The sequence below is a fragment of the Ornithorhynchus anatinus genome, chromosome 5, assembly GCF_004115215.2.
Source record: "Ornithorhynchus anatinus isolate Pmale09 chromosome 5, mOrnAna1.pri.v4, whole genome shotgun sequence".
In the NCBI taxonomy this organism is placed as follows: Eukaryota; Metazoa; Chordata; class Mammalia; order Monotremata; family Ornithorhynchidae; genus Ornithorhynchus; species Ornithorhynchus anatinus.
Window position 1 is genome coordinate 15207723 of NC_041732.1, and position 25018 is coordinate 15232740.

At 47.4% G+C, this 25018-nt stretch overlaps 1 protein-coding gene across 1 annotated transcript in view; it reads left to right on the plus strand.

Moving 5' to 3' along the window:
* Positions 1-10295, plus strand: part of ABHD17C (abhydrolase domain containing 17C, depalmitoylase) — an 84222-nt gene extending 73927 nt beyond the window's left edge. Inside the window, exon 3 of the mRNA XM_029066250.1 lies at positions 8795-10295. Coding sequence (XP_028922083.1) covers positions 8795-9014 — 220 coding nt within the window. The 3' untranslated portion in view covers positions 9015-10295. The remainder of the gene's footprint in view (positions 1-8794) is intronic.
* Positions 10296-25018: the final 14723 nt, after the last annotated feature.

Below are 25018 nucleotides of genomic sequence, written 5' to 3' on the forward strand. Positions count from 1 at the left end.
CTTTCCACCCAACCCCTGCCCACCCACAGACTTTATCTCAAACTGGAGATCACACCACTGTCCTCCCTGTCTCCTGAGCCCATAATCTGGCTGATCTTCCTCATTCAATCATATTCAATTTTCCACCAAATCCTTTTGGTTCTACCTTCACAACATCTCTATAATTATTTCATTCATTCAGTCAGTCAATTGTATTTATTAAGTGCTTACTGTGTGCAGAGCACTATACTAAACACTTGGGGAAGTGCAATATGACAGAGTGGTAGATATAATCCCTGTCCAAAGGGAGCTGATAGTCCTGCTGGGGGAGACAGACATTAAAATACCTTAGGGATAGAGAAAATAGAATATAATGATATTGACATTAAGTGCTTAGTACAGTGTTTTGCACGTAGTAAGTGCTCAGTAAATACGATTGAATGACATATGTTGTGGGACTAGGGTGAGTATTGAAGTGCTTAAAGAAGCAGCGTGGCTTAGTGGATAGAGCACAGCCTGAGAGTCGGAAGGGCCTGGGTTCTAATTCCAGTTCCACCACTTGTCTGCTGTGTGACCTTGGGCAAATCACTTCACTTCTCCGTTACCTCATCTGTAAAATGGAGATTAAGACTGTGAGTCTCACATGGGATAGGGACAATGTCCAGCCTGATTAGCTTGTGCCTATCCCAGTGCTTAGAACAGCGTTTGTCACAGAATACTTAGGAAATACCATTATCATTTTTATTATTAATAATAATCATAAGAGGTACACATCCCAGTGCAGGTGGATAAGGGTAATGAGGGCTTAGCCAGAGGAGGGGACTTGGAGGAGATGTGATGTTAGGAAGCTTTGGAAAGTGGGGAGACTGGTGGATGTCAGATATGAAGAGGGATGGAGTTGCAGGCCTGAGGGAGAACTGGGGAAAAGAGGTGGCTGTGGGATAGAAGAGATAATAATTATGGTCCTGGTTAAGTGCTTACTATGTGCCAGAGACTGTTCTAAGTGCTGGCGGATCAAGGAAGAGTTGTTAGATTGGTGTTACAGAAGGCGAAGTAGGTGGATTGGGTTGGAGTTTGAGATCAGCGAAGTTTGGTAGGAGCAAGAGAATTGATTGAGTGCTTTAAAGACTTTGGTCAGGCATTTCTGTTTGATGTGGAGGTGGTTGGGCAATCACTGGAGGTGCCTGAGGAGTGGGGAGGGGAGGACTGAGCATTTTTTAGAAAAACGGTCTGGGCAGCAAAGTGAAGTATGGATTGGAGAGGGAAGAGGCAGGGAGGTCAGGGAGGAGGCTGCTGCGGTAGTCAAGGTTGGGGGAAAAGTGCTTGAATCAGCCTGGTGGCAGTTTGGATGGAGAGGAAAGAGTGGCTGATTCTAGGGATGCTGTCAAGGTAGAAATGAAAGGATTCGGAATGTGTGGGTTGAATGAGAACAATGAGTCAGGGAGAACGCCGAGGTTATGGGCTTGTGAGATGGGGAGGATAACGGTGCTGTTTCCAGTGATCCTAAACTCAGGAGGAGTTGAGAAGTGGCGTGGTCTAATGGATAGAGCACAGGCCCGGGAGTCAGACGGAGCTGGGTTCTAAACCCGGCTCTGCCACTTGCCTACTGTGTGACCTTGGGCAGCGTGGGCTTGTGGAAAGAGAGCACGGGCTCGGGAATCAGAGGATTCGCGTTCTAAATCCGGATTTGCCACATGTCTGCTGTGTGACCTTGGGCAAGTCACTTCACTCCTCCAGGTCTCAGTTCCTCATCTGTAAAATGGGGATTAAGACTGTGAGCCCCATGTGGGACAAGGACTGTGTCCAATCTGGTAATCTTGCATTTACCCCAGTGCTTAGAACACTGCTTGACACATTATAAGTGCTCAACAAATACCACAATAATAATAATAGTCATAATTATATTGTCACTTCACTTCTCTGGGCCTCAGTGACCTCATCTGTAAAATGGGGATTAAGACTGTGAGCCCCATGTGGGACATGGACTGTGTCCAACCTGATTAGCTTGTATCTACCCCAGCGCTTAGTAGAGTGGCTGGCACATAGTACTTAACAAATACCATTCAAAATGAAAAAAAAAAGGAAGAGGAAAGGATTTGGTTGGAAGATAGAGAATTCTGTTTGGGATGTGTTAAATTTGAGGTGTTGCCTGGACAACCAAGTAGAGAGACTGCAGAGGAGGAAGAAAGGGTGGAAGAAAGAGATTTGGGATTCATCCTCAAGATGCTCAGTTACCTCATCTATAAAATGGGGATTATGACAGTGAGCCTCACGTGGGATAGGGACAATCCAGTGATTGCCCGACCACCTCCACATTAAACAAAAATGCCTTACCAAATTCTTTAAAGCACTCAATCAATTCTCTTGCTCCTACCAAACCTCGCTGATCTCAAACTCCAACCCAATCCACCCACTTCTCCTCCTCTAACACCAATCTACTAACTCTTCCTTGATCTGCCAGCACTTAGAACAGTCTTTGGCACATAGCGCTTAACCAGTATCATAATTATTATCTCTACTATCCCACAGCTAACCCCTTGCCCAAGTTCTCCCTCAGGCCTGAGGTTTGCTTGCTTGCTTGTTTGAGTCACCCCCAGACTTAGGGGGTAGGAGGCAGAAGAGGAGCCCACAAAAGAGACTAAGGAGCAGCCAGAAAACCCAGGGGGAGAACCAGGGGAGGACAATGTCAGTGAAACCAAGGTCGAATAATATTTCCAGGACAAGGAGGTGGTCCACAGAGTTGAAGGCAGCAGAAAGGTCGGGGAGGATAGGGATGGACGTTGAACTTGGCAACAAGGAGGTTGTGGATGATCTTAGAGATGGCAGTTTCCATGGAGTGGAAAGGGCAGAAGCCAGATTGCAGGGGGTTGCAGGGGGTTGAGTTGAAAGTTGGATGAGTGGGAAGGGAGGCAGCAGCTCCGCTGGGATATAGACAACTTGCTCTCCTACCTCACCTCTCTGCCCTCCTACTGCAGCCCAGCCCGCACTAATGCCAACACTAATTCTAATGCCAGCCTTCTCACTGAACCTCAGTCTTATCACTGTCACTGACGACACCTTGCCCAAGTCCTCCCTCCCACCTGAAACGCCTTCATATCAGACAGACCATCACTCCCCCCATCTTCAAAGCCGTACTAAAATCTTATCTCCGCCAAGAGTCCTTCTGCTTTTGGGCCTGCCTTCTGTGTTATCTGTGTCCTTGGTTCTATACCCTTAAACACTTTGATTTTTCCCCCCAGCACTTAACATCTATCTGTAACTTACTTTAATGCCTATCTCCCCCTGTAGTCCAGTCATACAGGCCTGGGTTCGAATCCTGGCTCCGCCACTTGCCTGTTTGACCTTTCATTCATTCAGTCGTATTTATTGAGCGCTTACTGTGTGCAGAGCACTGTACTAAGCACTTGGAAAGTACAATCAGCAACAGAGACAATCCCTACCCAACAACAGGCTCACAGACTAGAAGGGGGAGACAGAAAAGAAAACAAAGCAAAACACGTAGGCATCCATAGCATCAATATAAATAAATAGAATTATAGATATATACACATCATTAATAAAATAATAGAATAATAATTATGTACATATATACACCAAGTGCTGTGGGGTGGGGAGGGGGTTAGAGCAGAGGGGAGGGACCCCCGATTGATTAAACTTTGAACAGTTTAAAAGGATTTACATTTTATTTAATGGACATATTAAGCCTGTCCCCCATGGGACTAGCAAGTACAATTAAGGCTCCCTTCAAAACACTAAATAGATTAAAATGGAAAGAATTGAAATCTTGAAAAATCAGTTTTTTGCTTTTGTGGGGTTTGCTTATGCTTGTCATTTCATCCAGTACGTACCACAGAACTAGAAGATTCCATTAGCTTTTTTTTGTTGTTTCCTTACGTGGGTAGAGTATGTACATGTTGCTCAGCACTTATTAAAAATAATAATAATAATACCATTTTGAACCAACAGTTGATCCTACTCTCCCATTGGCAACAGGGAATGTGTAGGAGGTCGGCTCCTTGGGATGCCCCTCCCTGCCTGCTCCTCTCATGCCACTTCCAGGAAAGAGAGGCAGCGTGGCTCAGTGGAAAGAGCCCGGGCTTGTCAGAAGTCATGGGTTCTAATCCTGCTTGTCAGCTGTGTGACTTTGGGCAAGTCACTTAAATTCTCTGTGCCTCAGTTCCCTCATCTGTAAAATGGGGATGAAGACTGTGAGCCCCACGTGGGACAACCTGATCTCTTTGTATCCCCCCAGCGCTTAGAACAGTGCTTTGTACATAGTAAGCGCTTAACAAATACCACCATCATTATTATTATTATTCTGGGTGCCCTCTTTTTTTTCTTTGTTTATGGTATTTGGTTCTATATGCTAGACACTATTCAAAGCACTGGGGTGGATACAAGCTAATCAGGTTGGACACAGTCCCCTACCACGTAGGCAACACATTCTTAATCCCCGTTTTACAGAGGAGGCAACTAAGGGATTGTCTCCTTGAGGGATCTTTCTCCTTTATCCACTAAGGGACTGTTATCGGAAGGAAGCCTCATGCTTAGGTTAACTGAAGGGATCCAGGCTGTTTTTACTTCGGAGCCAGAGGATCATATCTCGGATTTAGCCACACTCCCCAGCTTCAAAGACCCCATGAGATCCCAAACCCTCCACATTCCCAACATACTTATAGCCACTGATGTGGTAGTTCACTGCTTCGTCCTTCTACATTCTCTTCCACATATTCACATCTCTATCCTATCTTTTGTCATAACCCTCTGCACCTCCATTTCCTCTTGTAATTGAAGGTAATTTTTATCCCCTCCCTGTCTCCTCCATTAGATTGTAAGCTGTTTGAGGGCCAGGCCTGTCTTTTACTACCACGGAGTATGCTCCCAAACTCTCCTCAAATCCGAAAGACAGTTACACTCGCCCCTCGCCCCCCCCGCCCCCTCCGCTTCAAAGCCTTATTGAGGGGTCATCTCCTCCAAGAGGCCTTCCCTGACTAAGCCCTCCTTTCCTCTTCTCGCACTCCCTTCTGCTTTGCCCTAACTTGCTCCCTTTATTCATTCCCTGACCCAGCCCCACAGTACTTATGTACATATCTGTCATTTATTTATTTATATTAGTGTCTGTCTCCCTCTCTGTACTGTAAGTTCATTGTGGGCAGGAATGTGACCATTTATTATTATGTATTGTACTCTCCAGGGCGCTTGGAACTGTGCTCTGCACACAGTAAGCGCTCAATAAATATGATTGACAGAATGAATGAATGAGTGAAATTACTACAGTGCTCTGCACACAGCAGGCATGCTGGAAATACCTATGGTTGATTGATTGCTGGCAGTTTTATTTCCAAAGCCTCCAAAAGCAATGGGTGCTCATGGAGTTAATTGTGGGACAGCCTTTCCCTCAAGGCAGATGTTGAGAATGAGGCTGTCCAGAGCCACTGGCCAAGACTTTTCACGATCCTCCCAGTGGTGGAGCCCCTTTTATTTTATTGTATTGTCTTTTATTCTGTTTTGGAAGAGTAGGAATTTAGGTTGGGGTTCTCTCGCGGAGGGCACCAGAGATCGCAGGCGTATTATATGAGGTCAGAAGTGAACTTTTTTTCCTCACGGCAAGCTGCCATGTGGCAGGGCACTCTTCAAAGGGCTCTCCGCCTTTCTCCAGGGGCCCTTGGAAGCTCTGAGTGAAAATGCACTCGGTTCATCCCAGCCTTAACATTCTGCTCCTCTAGCACCAGTTTACTCACTGTGCTCCGACCTCGTCTATCTCGCCTCCGACTCCTTTGTCACACCTCCCCCCAAACCCCCGACTGGAACTCCCTCCCCCTCCCTATTCATTCATTCATTCAATAGTATTTATTGAGCGCTTACTATGTGCAGAGCACTGTACTAAGCACTTGGAATGTACAAATTGGCAACAGATAGAGACAGTCCCTGCCCTTTGATGGGCTTACAGTCTAATTGGGGGAGACAGGCAGACAAGAACAATGGCAATAGAGTCAAGGGGAAGAACATCGCATAAAAACAATGGCAAATAAATAGAATCAGGGTGATGTACATCTCATTAAACAAAATAAATAGGGTGATGAAGATATATACAGTTGAGCGGACGAGTACAGTGCTGAGGGGGTAGGATGGGAGAGGGGGAGGAGGAGAGGGAAAGGGGGGAGAAGAGGGTTTAGCTGCGGAGAGGTGAAGGGGGCGGGTAGAGGGAGCGGAGGGAAAAAGGGGGGAGCTCAGTCTGGGATGGGCTCTTGGAGGAGGTGAGCTTTAAGTAGGGATTTGAAGAGGGGAAGAGAATTAGATTGTCGGAGGTGAGGAGGGAGGGCATTCCAGGACCGCGGGAGGACGTGGCCCGGGGTCGACGGCGGGATAGGCGAGACCGAGGGACGGTGAGGAGGTGGGCGGCAGAGGAGCAGAGCGTGGGAGGTGGGCAGTAGAAAGAGAGAAGGGAGGAGAGATAGGAAGGGGCAAGGTGATGGAGAGCCTTGAAGCCTAGAGTAAGGAGTTTTTGTTTTGAGTGGAGGTTGATAGGCAACCACTGGAGGTTTTTAAGAAGGGGAGTGACATGCCCAGAGCGTTTCCTATCTGCCAGACCACCACACTCCTCACCTTCAAAGCATTATTAAGATCACAGCTCCTCCTCCAAGAGGACTTTCCCCGATTGAAACCTCGTTTCTCCGGCTCGGCTCAGTCTCCCTTCTGGATCTGGGACTTTTGGACATTTGATGTTCACCCCACCCCATAATGCTTACGTACATCTCTTTAAATGTTATGCAGTATCCATACTCATGTCTGCCTCCCCCTCTAGACGTTAAGCTTATAATGGGCAGGGGACGAATCTGCTAATTCTGTTGTATTGTCCTCTCCTAAGCCCTTAGTACAGTGTTCTGCACATAGCGCTCAATAATTATCATTTATTGTGTGCCTACTCCCAGCTAGGTGTAGCGAAGAGAATATGGAGACCTCAGCTCATACCTTTAATCCCACTCCCTCCTGGAATAATGATAAGGATGGTATTTGTTACTGCTTACTGTGCGCCAAGCATTGTCCTAAGGCCTGGAGTAGATACAAGGTAATCAGGTTGTCCCTTGTGGGGTCACAGTCTTAACCCCCATTTTACAGAGAGGGAACTGAGGCCCAGAGAAGTGAAATGACTTGCCCAAAGTCGCACAGCTGACAAGTGGCAGAGCCAGGATTAGAACCCACGACCTCTGACTCCCAAGCCCTTGCTGTTTCCACTAAGCCGTGCTGCTTGGGTTCAGTATACAACCACCGTTCCAGGCACTGAAAGGAGGCCGCTCACGTGGATGGGGTTTAGCCCATCATCCGTTCATTTGAGTAATCTTGGTTGACACCGTCAGCTTCCCTTGGCCCACCCAAAGATGCTCCCACAGGAATGGCTCCTAATTAGCGCCCGTGCTGTCTGTCGGGTTACACAACTTCCCTTGGGTTGGGATCCCTCATTCTTCACTGGTCTTTGTACGTCACTTTAAATTCTGCCTCCAGCGGTCCGTGGATCTCCACCTCGTGGCCCGATCTGCCATCTTGGAGCCACGTGATCTCAGGGGAGGATCAGGGGTTAAAAAATACCAAATCCCGACAAAGGATCTATCCTTTAATGAAACGTTTGACCTGAAAGGAGGACCAAAGTCTACTGCTGAGGGTGAGCCATACATATCTCACCTTTCACGTTCTCCAAGGCGTTGGGGAAACACTGAGTGCTGGGGTCAATTCCAAACTGTGATAGGGCTGGGGGTCGGAGGTGCCTGGCAGAGGCTCCAAGAGCCTATGCGGGCCGCACGCTGGGGCTGGGGGATGTGCCGTGATACCACGCTCTTGGAATGTGTGGGAAGGGGATCGGTCACTCGGCAGAGTGAGGTTGTGGGACGAGTAAGGGGTACATGTAAAGGTGAGCTCAGAAACCCCCACTGAACCCCCAGAGGCAGTGACTGAAGCTTTAGCATGAGGAGCTGAGGGCGGGGAGGGGCGACAGGAGCAGGCCGGACCTCTGCGCTCTCTGCGCTGCGGGGCCAATAACGCGGCTCAACTCTCCCTCCCCACACCATGGCGGAGCTCAACCCAGACCGCCTTCGGGAGCAGGGGCGGGGAAGAAGCAGCGGGGAAAACCCACCGCGACCGCCCAGGGATGCCCAGCGGCAGCAAGGGCTCTTCGCACGGGGCTCCATGTCAACTACCATCCAGTGTTCTCCTCTCTGCCCTGGAGCCCGGGGAGGGCAAGGGGAACAGATTGATGGTTGGTTTTCCTCTGGCGAGTTCAAAATAAAAATAATTGTAGTATCTCTTAAGCACTTACTATGTGCCAGGTGTTGTACTAAGCGCTGGGGTAGATACAAGCAAATTGGGTTGGACACAGTCCCTGTCCCAGGTGGGTCTCACAGTCTCAATCCCCAGAATCCTGGCTCCGTCACTCGTCAGCTTTGTGACTTTGGGCAAGTCATTTAACTTCTCTGTGCCTCACTTAACCTCATCTGTAAAATGGGGATTGACTGTGAATCCTACGTAGGGCAACCTAATAACCTTGTGTCTACCCCAGTGCTTAGAATAGTGCTTGACACATAGTAAGTGCTTAACAAATAACATCATCATCATTTTCCCGATGAGGGAATTGAGGCCCAGTGAAGAGGCTTGCCCAGGGTCACGCAGCAGACAAGTGGCGGAGTTGGAATTAGAACCCATGACCTTCTGACTCCAAATCGCACACTCTATCCACTACACCGGGGGTGGTGGTGGGAGGCGCTTCGTGCCAGCACAACTAACCGTCCCTCTGGTTTTTCCCCCTCCCGCCCCGTCTCTGCAGCATCGACAAGATCTCGAAAGTGACCTCTCCCGTCCTGGTGATCCACGGGACCGAAGACGAGGTGATCGACTTCTCCCACGGCCTCGCCATGTACGAGCGCTGTCCGCGGGCCGTGGAGCCCCTCTGGGTGGAAGGGGCAGGGCACAATGACATAGAGCTGTACGCACAGTACCTGGAAAGACTAAAACAGTTCATCTCCCACGAACTCCCCAACTCCTGAGAGAGAGGATGCCCGCTTTACCTCAGCTCCCGCGACCGGAAGAAGGATCCATCGTTGGCACACACTTCTTGGACCGGGTAGCCATCCCCCCGCCCCTTCCCGCCCCGGGGCGTGTCCCCATTCGCCCCTCCGCTGAAATCTTCCGTCTTTTCTATCCGGAGATGGTTCTTCTGACACACACGAGACGTGATCCTCTGCTGTGGACGAGATGGGGTGGCGGCCCGAACGTGAGGACCCTTTTCTAGTTGCTGTGAAATGTATCTGGAATCCATTTTCCCTATCTGGTTTCCACTCACTTAGAATTCTGCCCCGCGAGGCTCTTCTTTCTTTTCTTCTCCACGCTCCCGGTAGCCGGAATGCACCCGTCGTCCGCCTCCACAGCTTGTCCGCCTCCACAGTTTCCACTTCACGTAGGTCCCAGGGTTCGAACCAAGGGAGGGTTTGATCTGTAAAATTTTCTAGCTGTGGTATTGTAACCGGAAAGCTATTGTGATGGGATTTTCCTCTTACTGGTGATTTTTTTCGTTGACATGCTGATCTTTCCCGGGAGACTGAACAACCTGAATGGGGCTCTAGCCAACCACTTTCGGCAACTGTAACTATATAAATATAACTGGAATATTCTTTAAAAAAATGATGAAACGAGTGTTTTTGTTGAAGAAATAAATGTGTAAATTTATTACTAGCCAACAGTTTTCCTATTCAGATGGTCTGAATGGTCTGAATCGGAGCCATAACAGACTTTCCTTCTGTAAAGCATTCCTTAGAGACTTTTTAAAGGTACTGTACATATTTGAACTTTACATTGTGCATAGGTTCTTAATTGGTAGTTTTCCTTTAAGTCTAGTTTCAAGCGATGAACTGCAAAAATCTGGTTTGTAAATGATTGAATACATTTTGTTAGTATGTTTTTATCCCTATGTTATTTTGCTATTAAAAAAAAATTTTATAACGTTTCCAAGACACAAAATGTATGCACACTTTTCAGTTTTAATGAATTTATGTAATTAAAATTTCATTAAATGGATCTTTTCAGTTTAGAAGTAATTTGTTTTTTGACACTGGACTCACACGGAGTATGCATCAGAAATGCAAGACATTTAAAACTGCTACACTACTCGTCAAAGGTCTGTCTCGTTTTCCAAATTTCAAGGCCTTAAATGTACTGTAAGCCTCAGATTGTTGTCGAAATGGATCGCGGTTGATTGCCAGTTTGTGTACCGTTGCTGGAACGCAACATAGTGGTTGTAATGGAATAAAGGATGCATGGATTAGAGCACATTGGATTGGATGTCTTCGTTTTTCCTTCCTCTCTGTGTTAAAGGCAGTGAGGCTGGGGAGGAGTGGACGGAGTCAGTATTTGAGTCCTTATCGTGTGCAGAGCACTATACTACGCGCTTGGGAGGGTACAGTACGACAATAAACAGACTCCCTGCCCACAACAAGCTTACAGTCTAGAGGGGGAGACGGACATTTATATAAATAAATAAATTACAGATGAGGACATAAGTGCTCTGGATCTGGGAGGGGGTGATGAGTAAAGGGAGCGAGTCAGGGCGACCCTGAAGGGAGTGGGAGAAGAAGAAAGGAGGGCTTAGTCCGGGAAGGCCTATCGGAAGAGATGGGCCTTCAATGAGGCTTTGAAGGCGGGGAGAGTCATTGTCTGTCGGGTATGAGGGAGGGTGTTCCAGGCCAGAAGCAGGACGTGGGCGAGAGGTTGGAGAAGCAGCATGGCTTGGTGGATAGAGCACGGGCCTAGAGAAGCAGCGTGGCTCAGTGGAAAGAGCCCGGGCTTGGGAGTCAGAGGTCGTGGGTTCTAATCCTGGCTTCGCCACTGGTCGGCTGTGTGACTTTGGGCAAGTCACTTAAATTCTCTGTGCCTCAGTGATCTCATCTGTAAAATGGGGATGAAGACTGTGAGCCCCACGTGGGACAACCTGATCACCTTGTATTCCACCCCCCCTCCACCGCTTAGAACAGTGCTTCGCAAATAGTAAGCACTTATCAAATACCATCATTATTATTATTAGGAATCAGAAGGTCATGAGTTCTAATCCTGATTCTGCCACAAGTCTGCTGTGTGACCTTGGGCAAGTCACTTCACTTCTTTGGGCCTCCGTTATCTCATCTATAAAATGGGGATTAAGAGTGTGAGCCCCACGTGAGACAGGGACTGTGTCCAACCTAAATTGTATCTACCCCAGTACTTAGAACAGTGCTTGGCACATAGTAAGTGCTTAACAACTACCATTATCCATTCATTCATTCAGTCGTATTTATTGAGCGCTTACTCTGTGCAGAGCACTGTACTAAGCACTTGGGACGTACAGTTTGGCAACAAATAGAGACAATCCCTGCATCAAAATGGGCCCAGAGTCTAGAATTATTATTATTAGGTCAGCGGTTAGATAGACGAGCGAGAGATACAGTGAATTGGTTAGCAGTAGAGGAGCAAAGTGTGTGGGCTGGGGTGTGGCAGGAGAGTAGCGAGGTGAGGTAGGAGGGGGCAAGGTGTCTCTTCCTACCTGCTGTGAGGTCAGCAGGGTGACTTCTGACACACCCGGCCCAGCTCTATGGGAAACACCGTGGCCTAATGGAAAGAACTCAGGCTTGGGAGTCAGAGGACCTGGGCGGGCTCTACTCCCGGCTCCACTACGTACCTGCTGTGTGACTTTGGGTAAGTCACTTCACTTCTCTGTGCCTGTTACTTATCAAGCCAAAACTCCTCACTCTTGGCTTCAAAGCTGTCCATCCTCTGGCCCCCTCTTACCTCACCTCCCTTCTCTCCTTCTCCAGCCCAGCCCGCACACTCCACTCCTCTGCCGTCACTAGCCTCCTCACTGGGCCTCGTTCTTACCTCCCACCGTCGACCCCTGCCCCACGTCCTACTTCTGGCCTGGAATGCCCTCCCTCCTCAAATGTGCCAAACAATCGCACATCCCCCCTTCAAAGTCCATGAAAGCTCACCTCCAGGAGGCCTTCCTAGATTGAGCCCCTCTTTTCCTCTGCTCCTCCTCCCCTCCCCACCACCCTGACTCCCTCGCTTTGCACCCCACAGCACTTGTGTCTATATGTTCAGATTTATTATTCTATTTATTTATTAAAGATGTGTATATATCTATAATTCTATTTATTTGTATTGACACTATTGATGCCTGCCTACTTGTTTGGTTTTGTTGTCTGTCTCCCCGCTTCTAGTCTGTGAGCCCATTGTTGGATAGGGATTCTCTCTATCTGTTGCCAGATTGTACTTTCCAAGTGCTTAGTGCAGTGCTCTGCACACAGTAAACGCTCAATAAATATGATTGAATGAATGAATGACTTAATCTCCCTGCTGTTTAGACTCTGAGCCCCATGTGAGACCTAATTGTCTTATATCTACTCCCAGTGCTTAGGAACCGTGCCTCACCCCTAGTAGAAGCTTAACGAATACCACAGTTATATCATAATCCCAGCTCCGCCACTCGTCTGCCCGGTGACCCTGGGCAAGTCACTTCACTCTTCTGGGCCTCAGTTTCCTCAACTGTAAATTAGGGATTAATATGTGTTCTCCCTCCTACTTAGACTGAGCCCTCAGGGAATGTGTCTACTAATTCTGTTGTATTGCTATTCTCACAAGCACTTAGTACAGCGCTCCGCACACAATAAATACTATTGATGATGAGTCCCCTGTGGAACAGGGTCTGCGTCCAACCTGATTAACCGTGTCTACCCTAGTGCTTAGAACAGTGCTTGGACATTATGGTAAGTGCTTAGCAAATAGCATAATTATTGTTGTAATAAAGGGTAGCAAACTTCCATTTTGTTTTTACCTAGCTGTACTTTAATCTTTCCTTCAGTGAAGAAGAATCTCTTGGGAAATTTCCAGGTTCCCTAACAGTCAAAAATATTAGACAGCAATGCCCAATATGAGGTTGATGAATCAATAATTCAAATGCTTATAGTGAATGTTTAGAGAAGCAGCGTGGCCCAGCGGGTAGAGCATGGTCCTGGGAGTCAGAAGGACCTTAGTTCTAATCCTGGCTCTGACACTTGTCTGATGTATGAACTCGGGCAAGTCACTTCTCTGGGCCTCAGTTACCTCATCTGTAAAAAATGAGGATTAAGAGTGTGAGCCTCGTGTGGGGCAGGGACTGTGTCCAACCTGAGTAGCTTGTATTACCCCAGCGTTTAGTATAGTGCCTTGCACATAGTAAGCGCTTAACTGGAGATCACAGTTATGAGCCCCATGTGGGACAGGGACTGTGTCCAACCCGATTACTTGGTATCTACCCCAGCGCTTAGAACAGTGCCTGGCATTTGTTAAGTGCTTAATACCATTTTAAAAAAAGGTGAGGGGGGGAGAGGTGGACTGTCTAGAATACTTTAAAGTGGCAGAAGCAAAAATAAATATATTTTGACTGCCTCAAGCAAGGTGAATTCCTGTCTCTCTTGAAACACTCGCCTCAGCTTAGTAAGCCCTTTAATGTTTGACAAGGGCAGAGCTAGAAACTTTCAAGATGTTTCCCTTTGAAAACATTTCAGCTGCTGCTTGGCATGTGAGAGGAGTAGGGACCTGCCAAATCCTGACAAAGGATCTATCCTTTAATGAAAAGTTTGACATGAAAAGAGGAACAAAGTCCATTCCCGAGGGTGAGCCATAAACACCACACCCTTCAAGTCCTGGCCACGATGCAATTAGTCAGTCCTCTTTATTGAGCACTTTCTGAGTGCAGAGCACTGTACTGAGCCCTTGGCAAGTAAACTATGACAGTAGAACAGATTCCCTGCCCACAACAAGCTGACAGTCTAGAATCTTCGATTTTTCAAGGGTTTATCCTAAAGAGGGTCAGAGTCTGTGATGGGGTTGGGTCAGTAATGTGATGTTAAAAACTGCAATCATTTTCTCTCCTTCCTTCTTGGTCTAGGCTGCTGCCCAAATTGGCCATTTTATACTCTTTTTTTTTTTTAATACTTTTTCCCTCTGAGTCACTTTACGCTCCACTGGCCATGTTTCCATCTAGAAGAGGCTGCATTCCCCTCGTGGAGAAGTGTGTGGCCAAGGCAAAAATCCATTTTTTTATGGTATTTGTTAAGCACTTACTATGTGCCTGGCACTCTTCTAAGTGCTGGGATAGATACAAGGTTAAGTTGGATACAGTCTGTGTTTCTCAGGGGGCTCACAGTCTTAATCCCCATTTTACCGATGAGGGAAAAATAAGTGACTTGCCCCAGGTCACACAGGAGACAAGTAGCAGAGCTAGATTAGAACTCAGGTCCTTCAGAATCCCAGGCCGCTCTACCCACTAGGCCATGCTGCTTGTAGGTTCTCGGAGAACGCAGGGAGAATAGCATGGGACAAAAACTCGGGGCAAAGGAAATCATTGGCAAAGCCTGAGAAAGCACTTGGCCTAAAATTTTATATTAAATGAAAAACTGTCTCAGTTTAACAATCCAGCAGAGGCTTAGTTTTCAATATAGTGCCAGGGGAGCTCGTTGTCTCTAGCCTGTGAGGTCGTTCTGGGCAGAGATTGTGTCTGTTGTTATATTGTACTCTCCCAAGTGCTTAGTACAGTGCTTTGAACAAAGTAAGCACTCAATAAATCTGAATGAATGAATGAATGAATGAATGAATGAATGCTTAAGTTTGGGGATCAGTGGTGTGTGTTATCTTGGCATTAGTTCCAGTTATTTCCAGTTAGCAGAATTACCACCGAGTTAAGTTTGGAGATTGCTTTAATTAATTGCTTTAAACAATCAGTGGTATTTATTGAGTGCTTACTGTGTGTAGAATACTGTACTGAGCGCTTGAGAGAGTACAATATAACAAAGTCGGTAGGCATGTTCCCTGCCCAGGAGGAGCTTACAGTATAGAGAAGCAGCATGGCGTAGTGGATAGAGCATGGACCTGGGAGTCAGAAGGTCATGGGTTCTAGTGCCGGCTCCACCACTTGTCTACTGCATGACCTTAGGCAAGTCACCTCATTTCTCTGTGCCTCGGTTACCTCATCTGGAAATACGGATTGAGACAGTGAGCCCCACGTGGGGCAGGGACTGTGTCCAACCTGATTTGCTTATATCCACCCTAGTACTTAGTACAGTGCCTGCCACATAGTATGCGCTTAACAAATACCATAATAATTATTATTATAAAAGGGGAAGCAGTTTAGAGAGGGCATTAAAATGCACAAAAGTACCATGGAGCTGAGGGTGGGATGAATTAAAAGGCACATGTCCAAGTGCATAGGTGATACAGAAGGGAGAGGGAATAGGGAAAATGAAGGTTCAGTCAGGAAAGGCCTCTTGGAGGAGATGTGATTTTAGCAAGGCTTGGAAGGTGGGGAGGGTGGAGGTCTGTCAGATGTGAAGGGGGAGGGCATTCCAGGACAGAGGCAGGACGTGGGCAAGGGGTCGGCGGTGAGGTAGATGACATCGAGGTACAGTGAGTAGTTGGTGATGGAAAAATGAAGAGTGCAGGCTGGGCTGTAGTAGGAATCACTGAGGTAAGTTAGGAGGGGGCAAGCTGATGGTAAAGATTTTTTGTTTAATGTGGCTGACGCAGTGTGGTCTATTGGAAGGAGCCCGGCCCTGGGATTCAGATGACCTGGGTTCTAGACCCAATCCTGCCACTTCCCTGCTGTGTGACCTTGGGCAAGTCACAACTTCTCTGTGACTCAGTTTTTTCTTCTGTAAAATGGGGTTCTCATACCTGTTCTCCCACTAGACCATGAGTCCAGCATGAGAGAGGGAATGTGTAGAGCCCGATTAACCTACAAGAAGGCTTAGAACAAGTTCATTACAAATAGTAAGAGCTTAATGAATACATTGATAATAATAGTGCAACAGTGGATGGGCAGCCATTAGAGGTTTTCAAGGGGTAGGGAGCTGTGGACTCAATGTTTTTTGGGTTTTTTTAGAAAAATAATCCAGGCGGCCAAGAAAAATAACAACTGTAATGGAAGAGGCAGGAGGTCAGTAGACAAGGTGGGATATAATAAGTCCTAGGATCTGGTTAACAGCCGTTTTAGGAAGAATAGAGGGCAGAGACTCAAGTTTACTGCGTGGAAGGAGGCAGTGGTAAACCACTTCCTTATTTTTTTTCCCCAAGAAACCTCCATGGATACACTAATGGAATGATTGCAGATAGAGGTGGGGCATTCTGGGAGAGATGTGTCCATGGCGTCGCTATGGGCCAGACACGACTCGGCATAAGACGAGGCAAGGATCAGCAAAATGGCAGTTTGGATGGAGGGGAAAGGATGGATTTTAACGATGTTGGGAAGGTAAAACCATCAGGATTTGGTGTCATTGAATATATAGGTTGAATGAGAGAGATGTCGGATAATGCCAATCAATCAATCGATAGACAATAGTTGTTAAGTCCTTACCGTGTACAGAGCCCTGTACTAAGTGCTTGGGACAACACAACAATGTGACAGCCAAGGTTACAGGCTTGTAAGGTGGGGGGTGGGGGGTTTGGGTGGGAAAATGTGGAGTCTCTGTTGAAGCTTTTTGCTACAAACTGTCCAGTGTGTGCACAAACACACACATTAATACACACACAACCCTATCCACCTCCCTGCTCCCTCTGCCCTGAACAGTGATGCCATCAGCTCTGGAGGTAACTGAAAGAGAAAGGAATCCCCATGAAAATTCTTCAGCAGCAACTCTGATGTTAGGAAAGCAAAGTCAGTCAGTCAATTGTATTTCCTGAGAGCTTACTATGTGCAGAGAACTGTACTGAGCATTTGGGAAAGGACAGTAGAACAGCAGAACAGACAAATCGCCTGCCCACAGTGAGTTTACAGTTTAGGTGGGGAGACATTAATATGAAAAAAGAATATTACAGATATGGACATAATTGTTCTGGGGCTGGGAGGTGGCAATTACCCTTTTGTCTGATGCCGAGTCGTCTCCGACCCATAGTGACACCATGGACACATCTCTCCCAGATCGCCTCAACTCCACCTGTAATCATTCTGGTAGTGTAGCCATAGCATTTTCTTGGGAAAAATACAGAAGTGGTGTACCATCGTCTCCTTCCGCGCAGTTAACCTGAGTCTCCGCCCTCGACTCTCTTCCGTGCCGCTGCTGCCCAGCACGGGTGAGTTTTGACTTGTAGCAGATGGCCTGGCACTCGCTAGCCACTGCCCAAGCTAGGAATGGAATGGACAGGCCTCTGCTTGACTCTCCCTCCCATAGTCAAGACTGCTAGAGTACTGGAAACTCTCCAGGTGTGACCCTGAGAGGGGGAATTGTCCTTTTACAAAACAAAAATCCTTGTCTTAGGTTTCAATTCAAATGTGCAGTTTTCAACTATATCCAAGTTTTAAAATGCTTCATGCTGGTCTATTTCATTTCAGTTGACACTTTAAGGGCAGGACTTGGTAAACCCTTTAGAGGATTTGAGTTCACTCAGAATAGCCACCCATCCTTATCTGAAATCAGGGGCCTGGGAGCCAGAAGGACCTGGGTTCTAATCTCCTCTCCTCTGCATGGCTGCTATATAACCTCGGACAGATCACTTCATTTCCCTGTGCCGCAGTTGCCTCATCTGTAAAATGGAGAATGGCTCCTGGCACATAGTAAGCACTGAACAAATACCACTTAAAAAAACCCAACCGTGTCCGTTTGGAGGATTGTCATGCACAACTGCCTCCCCAAGCCCCTGTTTAAATAGGCAGAATTTCCAATGGTTTCTCGAGATTCCGTCTCCCTCTCTAGATTGTAAGCTCATTGTAGCCAAGGACTGTGTCTGTTTGTTGTTGTATTGGGCTCTCCCAAGCACTTAGTACAGTGTTCTGCACATGGTAAGTGCTCAATGAATGCGATTGAATGAATGAATGAATGAATGAATGAATGAATGAATGAGTGGGGTAAGCCCGTTATGGTCAGGGAGCGTATCCACTCATTCTGTTGTACTGCCCTCTCCCAAGCACTTAGTACAGTGCTCTGCACATAGTCAGTACACAATAAATACCATTGATTAATCGATTAATTGGAATAGATACAAGATAATCGGTTTGGACGCGTCCACGTCCCATATAATAATTATAATGATGATGATGGTATTATTAAGCGCTTACTATATGTCAAGCACTGTTCTAAGCACTGGGGTAGATACAGTCTAATCAGGTTGGACACAGTTGCTGTCCCACATGGGGCTCACAGTCTTCATCCCTGTTTTATAGATGAGGTAACTGAGGCAAAGAGAAGTGAAGTGACTCACCCAAGATTACACACCAGGCAATTGGCAGACCTGGGATTAGAACCCAGGTCCTTCTAATTACCAGGCCATTCTGTAACCATTAGGCCATGCTGCTTCTCAACCAGTCAACAGAATGGCAAAACAATAATAATGGAGGCGTTTGTGAAGCACCAAGCACTGTCGTAAGCACTTGGGTTGTTACAGCATAATCTACCATCCGAGTCCCACATGGGGCTCACAGTCTTAGGGCGAGGGAGAAGAGATTTTGAATCTCCATTATACAGATGAGGAAACTGAGGCAAGGAGAAGTTAAATGACTCATCCAAGATCACACAACACACAGGTGGTAGAGTGGGTGTTGGAACCCAAGTCTTTGACTCCCAGGCCAGTGCTCTTCACACTAGGCTATGCTGCAGGGCAGAGCAGGGCAGGCCAAGACTGAGTCCATTTGAAAGTTCATTCATTCATCCATTCAATTAATCATATTTCCTGAGCACTTACTGTGTACCGAGCACTGCACTAAATGCTTGGGAAAGTACACTACAGCAATAAAGTGACACAATCCCTCCCCACAACCAGCTCACAATCTAGAGGCAGGGAGACAGGCTTCCGTACAAATAAAGAGAAATCAAAGTTGCCCTGAGGTGGGACACACAACCAATATCGAGGCTGTCCCACTCAATAAATACCATCGATAGATTGATGGATTGTAAGCTCATTATGGGCAGGGAATGTGCCTGCTAATTCTGTTGTGCTCTCCCAAGCACTTAGTACAGTGCTCTGCACACAGTAAGCACTCGATAAATGCCATCGATTGATAGTGTAAGCTCGTTATAGGCAGGTGGTGTGTCTGTTAATTCTGTTGTATTCTTTCAAGTGCTTAGTACAGTGCTCTGCACATGGTAAGTTCTCAATAAATACCATTGATTGATAGTATGTGATCAGTAAATATCACTGATGATGATGAAATGATTCTGGGAAAGCTGAGAGAGAGACTCTGCTACTAAAATCTGGGAGTCAGGGGAGGTGGGAGAAGGTGAGGAATAAGCCAATAAGCAAACACGAGTTCTCTTTCAGTTCTCCTCTTTCTCATCCGATTGCTCATTCTTGTTCTCTTCACCAATGCCTCCTCTGTCCCTTCCCCTATCCCCCCCGACTCCCTAGCTGTAGGGATCCCTCAAGGCTCCATTGGAGGTCTCTGTTTCTTAATTATAATAATGATAATAATTGTGGTATTTTTAAGCGCTTACTATGTGCCAGGCACTTTACTAAAACGCTGAGGTGGGTACAAGCAAATTGGGTCCCTTTCCCACATGGGGCTCATAATCTTAATCCCCATTTTGCAGATGAGGTGACTGAAGCACAGAGAAGTTAAGTGACTTGTGCAGGGTCACACAGCTGACATATAGTGGAACCAGGATTAGAACTCAGGTTCTTCTGACTCCCAGGCCCGTGCTCAATCTTCTACACCACACTGCCTCTCTTCTCACCCTACACCTACCCTTTGGGGAGCAAATCTGCTCCCAAGAGTCGAACTACTATATTTACCTGGATTACTCCCCAATCTTCCTCATTAACCCTGACCTCCTGTCTTCTCTGCAATCTCAAAGCAATCAATCAACTAATGGTATTTATTGAACACTTATCGGGCACTTGGGAGACTACAGCAGAGTAGGTAGACCCTGAGAAGCTTAAAATCTTGTAGAAGAGTAGAGACAGATATCAACATTAATTGTCTTGTCTTATGCCGTCGAGTCGTCTCCGACTCATAAAAAAAAATAAATAAATGTCGGTATTTGTTAAGCGCTTACTATGTGCAGAGCACTGTTCTAAGCGCTGGGGTAAACACAGGGGAATCAAGTTGTCCCACGTGGGGCTCACAGTCTTCATCCCCATTTTACAGATGAGGGAACTGAGGCACAGAGAAGTGAAGTGACTTGCCCACAGTCACACAGCTGACAAGTGGCAGAGCTGGGATTCAAACTCAGGAGCCCTGACTCTAAAGCCCGTGCTCTTTCCACTGCGCCACCCTGCTTCTCAGCGATGCCATGGACACATCTCTCCCACAACGCCCCACCTCTATCTGCGATTGTTCTCGTAGTGGATCCATAGAGTTTTCTTTACAGAAGTGGTCAACTTGAGTCTCTGCCATCGACTCTCTCCCATACCACTGCTGCCCAGCACAGGTGAGTTTTGACTTGTAACAGTTGGCCTTCCACTCCCTAGCCACTGCCCAAGTTAAGAATGGAATGGGTATGCTTCTGCTTGACTCTCCCTCCCGTAGTCGAGACTGGTAGAGTACTGGAAACTCTCCAGGTAGGCAAACAAATAGGTATAAGGGCTATGGGTGTGTAGGTGGTGTGAATTTTGAAGTGATTAAGGGGTTCAAACCCCAGCACATAGGTAATAATAATAGTAATTGTGGCACTTGTTAAGCACTTACATTGAGCCAAACACTGTTCTCTAAACTGGGGTATGTACAAGTTAATCGGGTTTGACACAGTCCTTACCCACATGGGGCTCGCTCACACTCTTAATCCCCATTTTACAGAGGAGGTAACTGAGGCCCAAAGAAGTGAAGTGACTTGCCCAAGGTCACCCAGCAGACATGTGGCAAAGCCAGTTCCTTCCGACTCCCAGGCTCATGCTCTATACGCTAAGCCACACTGCTTCTCAGATGCAGGTGACGCAGAAGAGATAGAGAATAGGGTGGAGAGATGAGAGAGAGATTTAGCCAGAAAGGGCTTCCAAGAGGAGATAGGATTTTTGTATGGCTTTGAAGATGAGGAGAGTGGTCTGTCAGATATGAAGAACGAGGGAGTTCCAGACAGGAAAGAGGGTGTGAGTGAGGGGCTGGCGGAGACAGAGGCAAGATCAAGGCACAGTAAGCAGGCTGGTGTTAAAGAACTCAAGTGTGTGGTCTGGATTGTAGTGAGAGAGGAGTGAGGATAAGAAGGGAAAGAGCTGATTGAGTGTCTTGAATCTGATGAGGAGGAGTCAGTTCTCGATGGGGAAATAGATGGGCAACGCTTGGAGAGTTTTGAAGAACGGGGAGACATGCACAGAACATTTTTTTAAATTAATTCATTCAATCGTGTTTATTGAGCCCTTACTGTATACAGAACACTGTACTAAGCGCTTGGAGAGTACGATTTAACAATAAGCAGACACACTGCCTCCCCACAACAAGCTTACAGTCAAGAAAAATGATGCCAGCAGCAGAGTGAGGTATGGAGTGAGGGGGAAGAGGATGGAGGCAGGAAGTTCAGTGAAGAGACCGATTCAGTAGTTGAGGTGGGATATGTGTGACAGATGCTTGGACCAGAGTGGAAGCAGTTTGGTTGGGGAGGAGGGAAGGGTCCTAGAGACGTAATGAAGGAAACAAAGGGCAGGATCGGGTGAAAGACTGAATAAATGGGTTGAATGAGTGGGAATATTGAGGATAATTCCAGGGTGAGGGGCATGTGAGAAGGGGACATATGATGGGAAAGTCATTGGGTGGACGGGCTGTGGGCTGGAAGTGGAGGAGTTCTGTTTGGGAAATACTAAGTTTGAAGTGCCAGGAAGACGTATCCATGTGGTGATTTCCCTGAGGCATGAGGAAATGTGAGACTGCAGAGAAGTGGAGTGCTGGAGAGGTGGATTTGGAAACCATCTGCCTAGAGATGGTGGTTATCATTATTAAAAACGGTGATATTTTGTGAAGTGCCTACTACCTGCCAAGCGCTGTCCTAAGCCCTGGGCTAGATACGTGATAATCTAATCAGGCACAGTCTCTCTTCTACATGGCTCTCACGGTCTAAGAGGGAGGGGGAATGGTGGAGATTTTTCCATCACTGAAGACAGCACCACCATCCTTCCTATCTCCCGAGCCCTGACTCCTCTCTTTCATTCAACCCATGTAATTCAATCTGTCACCAAATCCTGACAGTCTCATCTTCACAACACCGCTAAAATCCGCCCTTTCCTCTCCATCCAAACTACTACCACGTTAATACAATCACTCATCCTATCCCACCTAGATTACTGCATCAGCCTCCTTGCTGACCTCCCTGCCTCGTGTCTCTCCCCACTCCAGTCCCTACTTCACTCTGCTGCCCGGATCATTTTTCTACAAAAACGTTCAGTCCATGTTTCCCCACTCCTCAAGAACCTCCAGTCGTTGCCCATCCACCTCCTCATCAAACAGAAATTCCTCACCATCGACTTTAAAGTACTCAGTCACCTTGCCCCCTCCTACCTCACCTCGCTCCTCTTCTACTACAGCCCAGTCCTCACACTTCCATTGCTATAATGCTTAGTACAGTGCTCTGCACACAGATATGGGCTCAGTAAATACCACTGACTGGTGGAAAGAGCCAGGGCCTGGGAGCCAGAGGACCTGGCTTTTAATCCCGCCCTGCCACGTATCTACTGTGTGACTTTGGGCAAGCCACTTCAGTTCTCTGGGATTCAGTTACCTCATCTGTAAACTGGGGATTAAAGCTATGAGCTCCTTGTGAGACATGGACTGTGTTCAACCTGATTATCTTGGATTCATTCAATAGTATTTATTGAGCGTTTACTATGTGCAGAGCACTGTACTAAGTGCTTGGAATGTACAAATCGGTAACAGATAGAGACAGTCCCTGCCCTTTGGTGGGTTTACAGGCTAATCGAATAATAATGTTGGTATTTGTTAAGCGCTTACTATGTGCAGAGCACTGTTCTTAGCACTGGGGTAGATACAAGGTAATCAGGTTGTCCCACAGGAGGCTCACAGTTAATCCCCATTTCACAGAAGAGGTAACTGAGGCATAGAGAAGTTAAATGACTTGCCCACAGTCACACAGCTGACAAGTGGCAGAGCCGGAATTCAAACCCATGACCTCTGATTCCCAAGATCGGGCTCTTTCCACTGAGCCACACTGCTTCTCTAATCTTGGATCTTGGACCTACCTCAGTGCTAGGTACAGTGCCTGGTACATAGTAAGTGCTCAACAAATATCATTAAAAGAAAAAAAGACACTGAATTTTCATTTAACAGATGAGGAAACTGAAGTATAGAGGCTCTACCCACAGTCACACAGCAGACAAGTGCCCTCAACCCAAGGGCACTGAGAATTTCCTACAGCGGGATGATCAGTCCCGTTGGGTGTTCAGGTCCTTCAGCGTGGCTTAGTGGCAAGAGCCCGGGCTTGGGAGTCAGAGGTCATGGGTTCGAATCCCAGCTCTGCCGCCTGTCAGCTGTGTGACTTTGGGCAAGTCGCTTCACTTCTCTGGGCCTCAGTTACCTCATCTGTAAAATGGGGATGAAAGTTGTGAGTCTTACGAGGGACAACCTGATTACTTTGTATCTACCCCAGCTCTTAGAACAGTGCTTGGCACATAGTACATGCTTAACAAATAATAGTAATGTTGGTATTTGTTAAGCGCTTACTATGTGCAGAGCACTGTTCTAAGCGCTGGGGTAGACACGGGGGAATCAGGTTGTCCCACGTGGGGCTCACAGTCTTAATCCCCATTTTACAGATGAGGTAACTGAGGCACAGAGAAGTGAAGTGACTTGCCCACAGTCACACAGCTGACAAGTGGCAGAGCCGGGATTCGAACCCATGCCCGCTGACTCCAAAGCCCGGGCTCTTTCCACTGAGCCACGCCCCCCAATACCAACATTGTTATTATTATTAGACCGGAACGGGGGGCGGTCCCCCGGCTCAGAGGTCCCTCAGGCCCGGGCTGTCCCTACCCTTCCTTTGGAGGATAGCGAATAGCCAAGGACTGGGATGAACACATTGGAAGGTCTCCAACTCGGGCTGTCTCAGTTGTCCTTTTGATTAACAACGAGCAGCGGCTACAGGCATTGCCCCCGGGTCCCATCCTTTATACTCTGCTTGTTGACCGTTTCATCGGTTGACCATTACATCGAGTTTCTTCCCTGTGATGGCCCCAATCTACTAATTACAATCCCACTGTCTTCTGCCCTTAGAAGACGTCTTCTGCCCTTAGAAGACATCTCGCCCGGACCCCTGGGAGTGTGTCAACATTTAGGTCTTCACTCGGAGCCAATAGGTCTGGCTCATCTGCGATCACAGGAAGCGATATGCCGAAGGACATTAAATTTAACACGGTATTTAGCTAAGTGCAAACTGCACTTGGCTTGTAACATTTCCTGATCCACACGCTGAGGTCGGCATTTTCTTTGTTCACACGCTGCGGTTTAGAAGGTCTCCCTAGATCACGCACTAAGATTTGCTTTTGAGCACGCCCCCGGTCCATCGACTGAGGCTCAGCTTGGAACATCCCCCTGGACCCCGTCTTGAGGTTCATGTTGGAGAATACCCCTGGTCCATGCGCTACACTCTGGGCTCGGAGCATCTCCAGTCAGCCAGTCGATCAGATCTGTTGAGCGCTTATTGTATATGCAGCACTGTACTAAGCGCTTGAGAGAGTACAACTTGCTCAAGGAGTTAGGAGAGATAGGGTAGGAGGGAGATGGAGCTATAACTGAAGAGAGCCGAGGGGTCAACGGAGCGTTTTTTTAAGCTAGGGGAGTTACGGGCATGTTCGAAAGTGGTGAGAAAGAAGCCATTGGAGAGCGAACAGTTGGAGGTGGCAGTTAGGGAGAGTGGAGGGAGGGGATGAGTGTTTCGATAAGGTGCGAAGGAATGGGGTTGGATGCGCAGGTGAAGGGGGTGGATTTTGAAAGAAGGCAGGAGATCTCCTCCTCTAGAGCCCAGCTCCAGCCCCAATCACAGTTCCAGCCTCAGCCCGTCTCAGTTGTAGCACCAGTCCAGCCCCAGCCCAACTTCAGCCCCAGCCCAGTTTCAACCCCAGC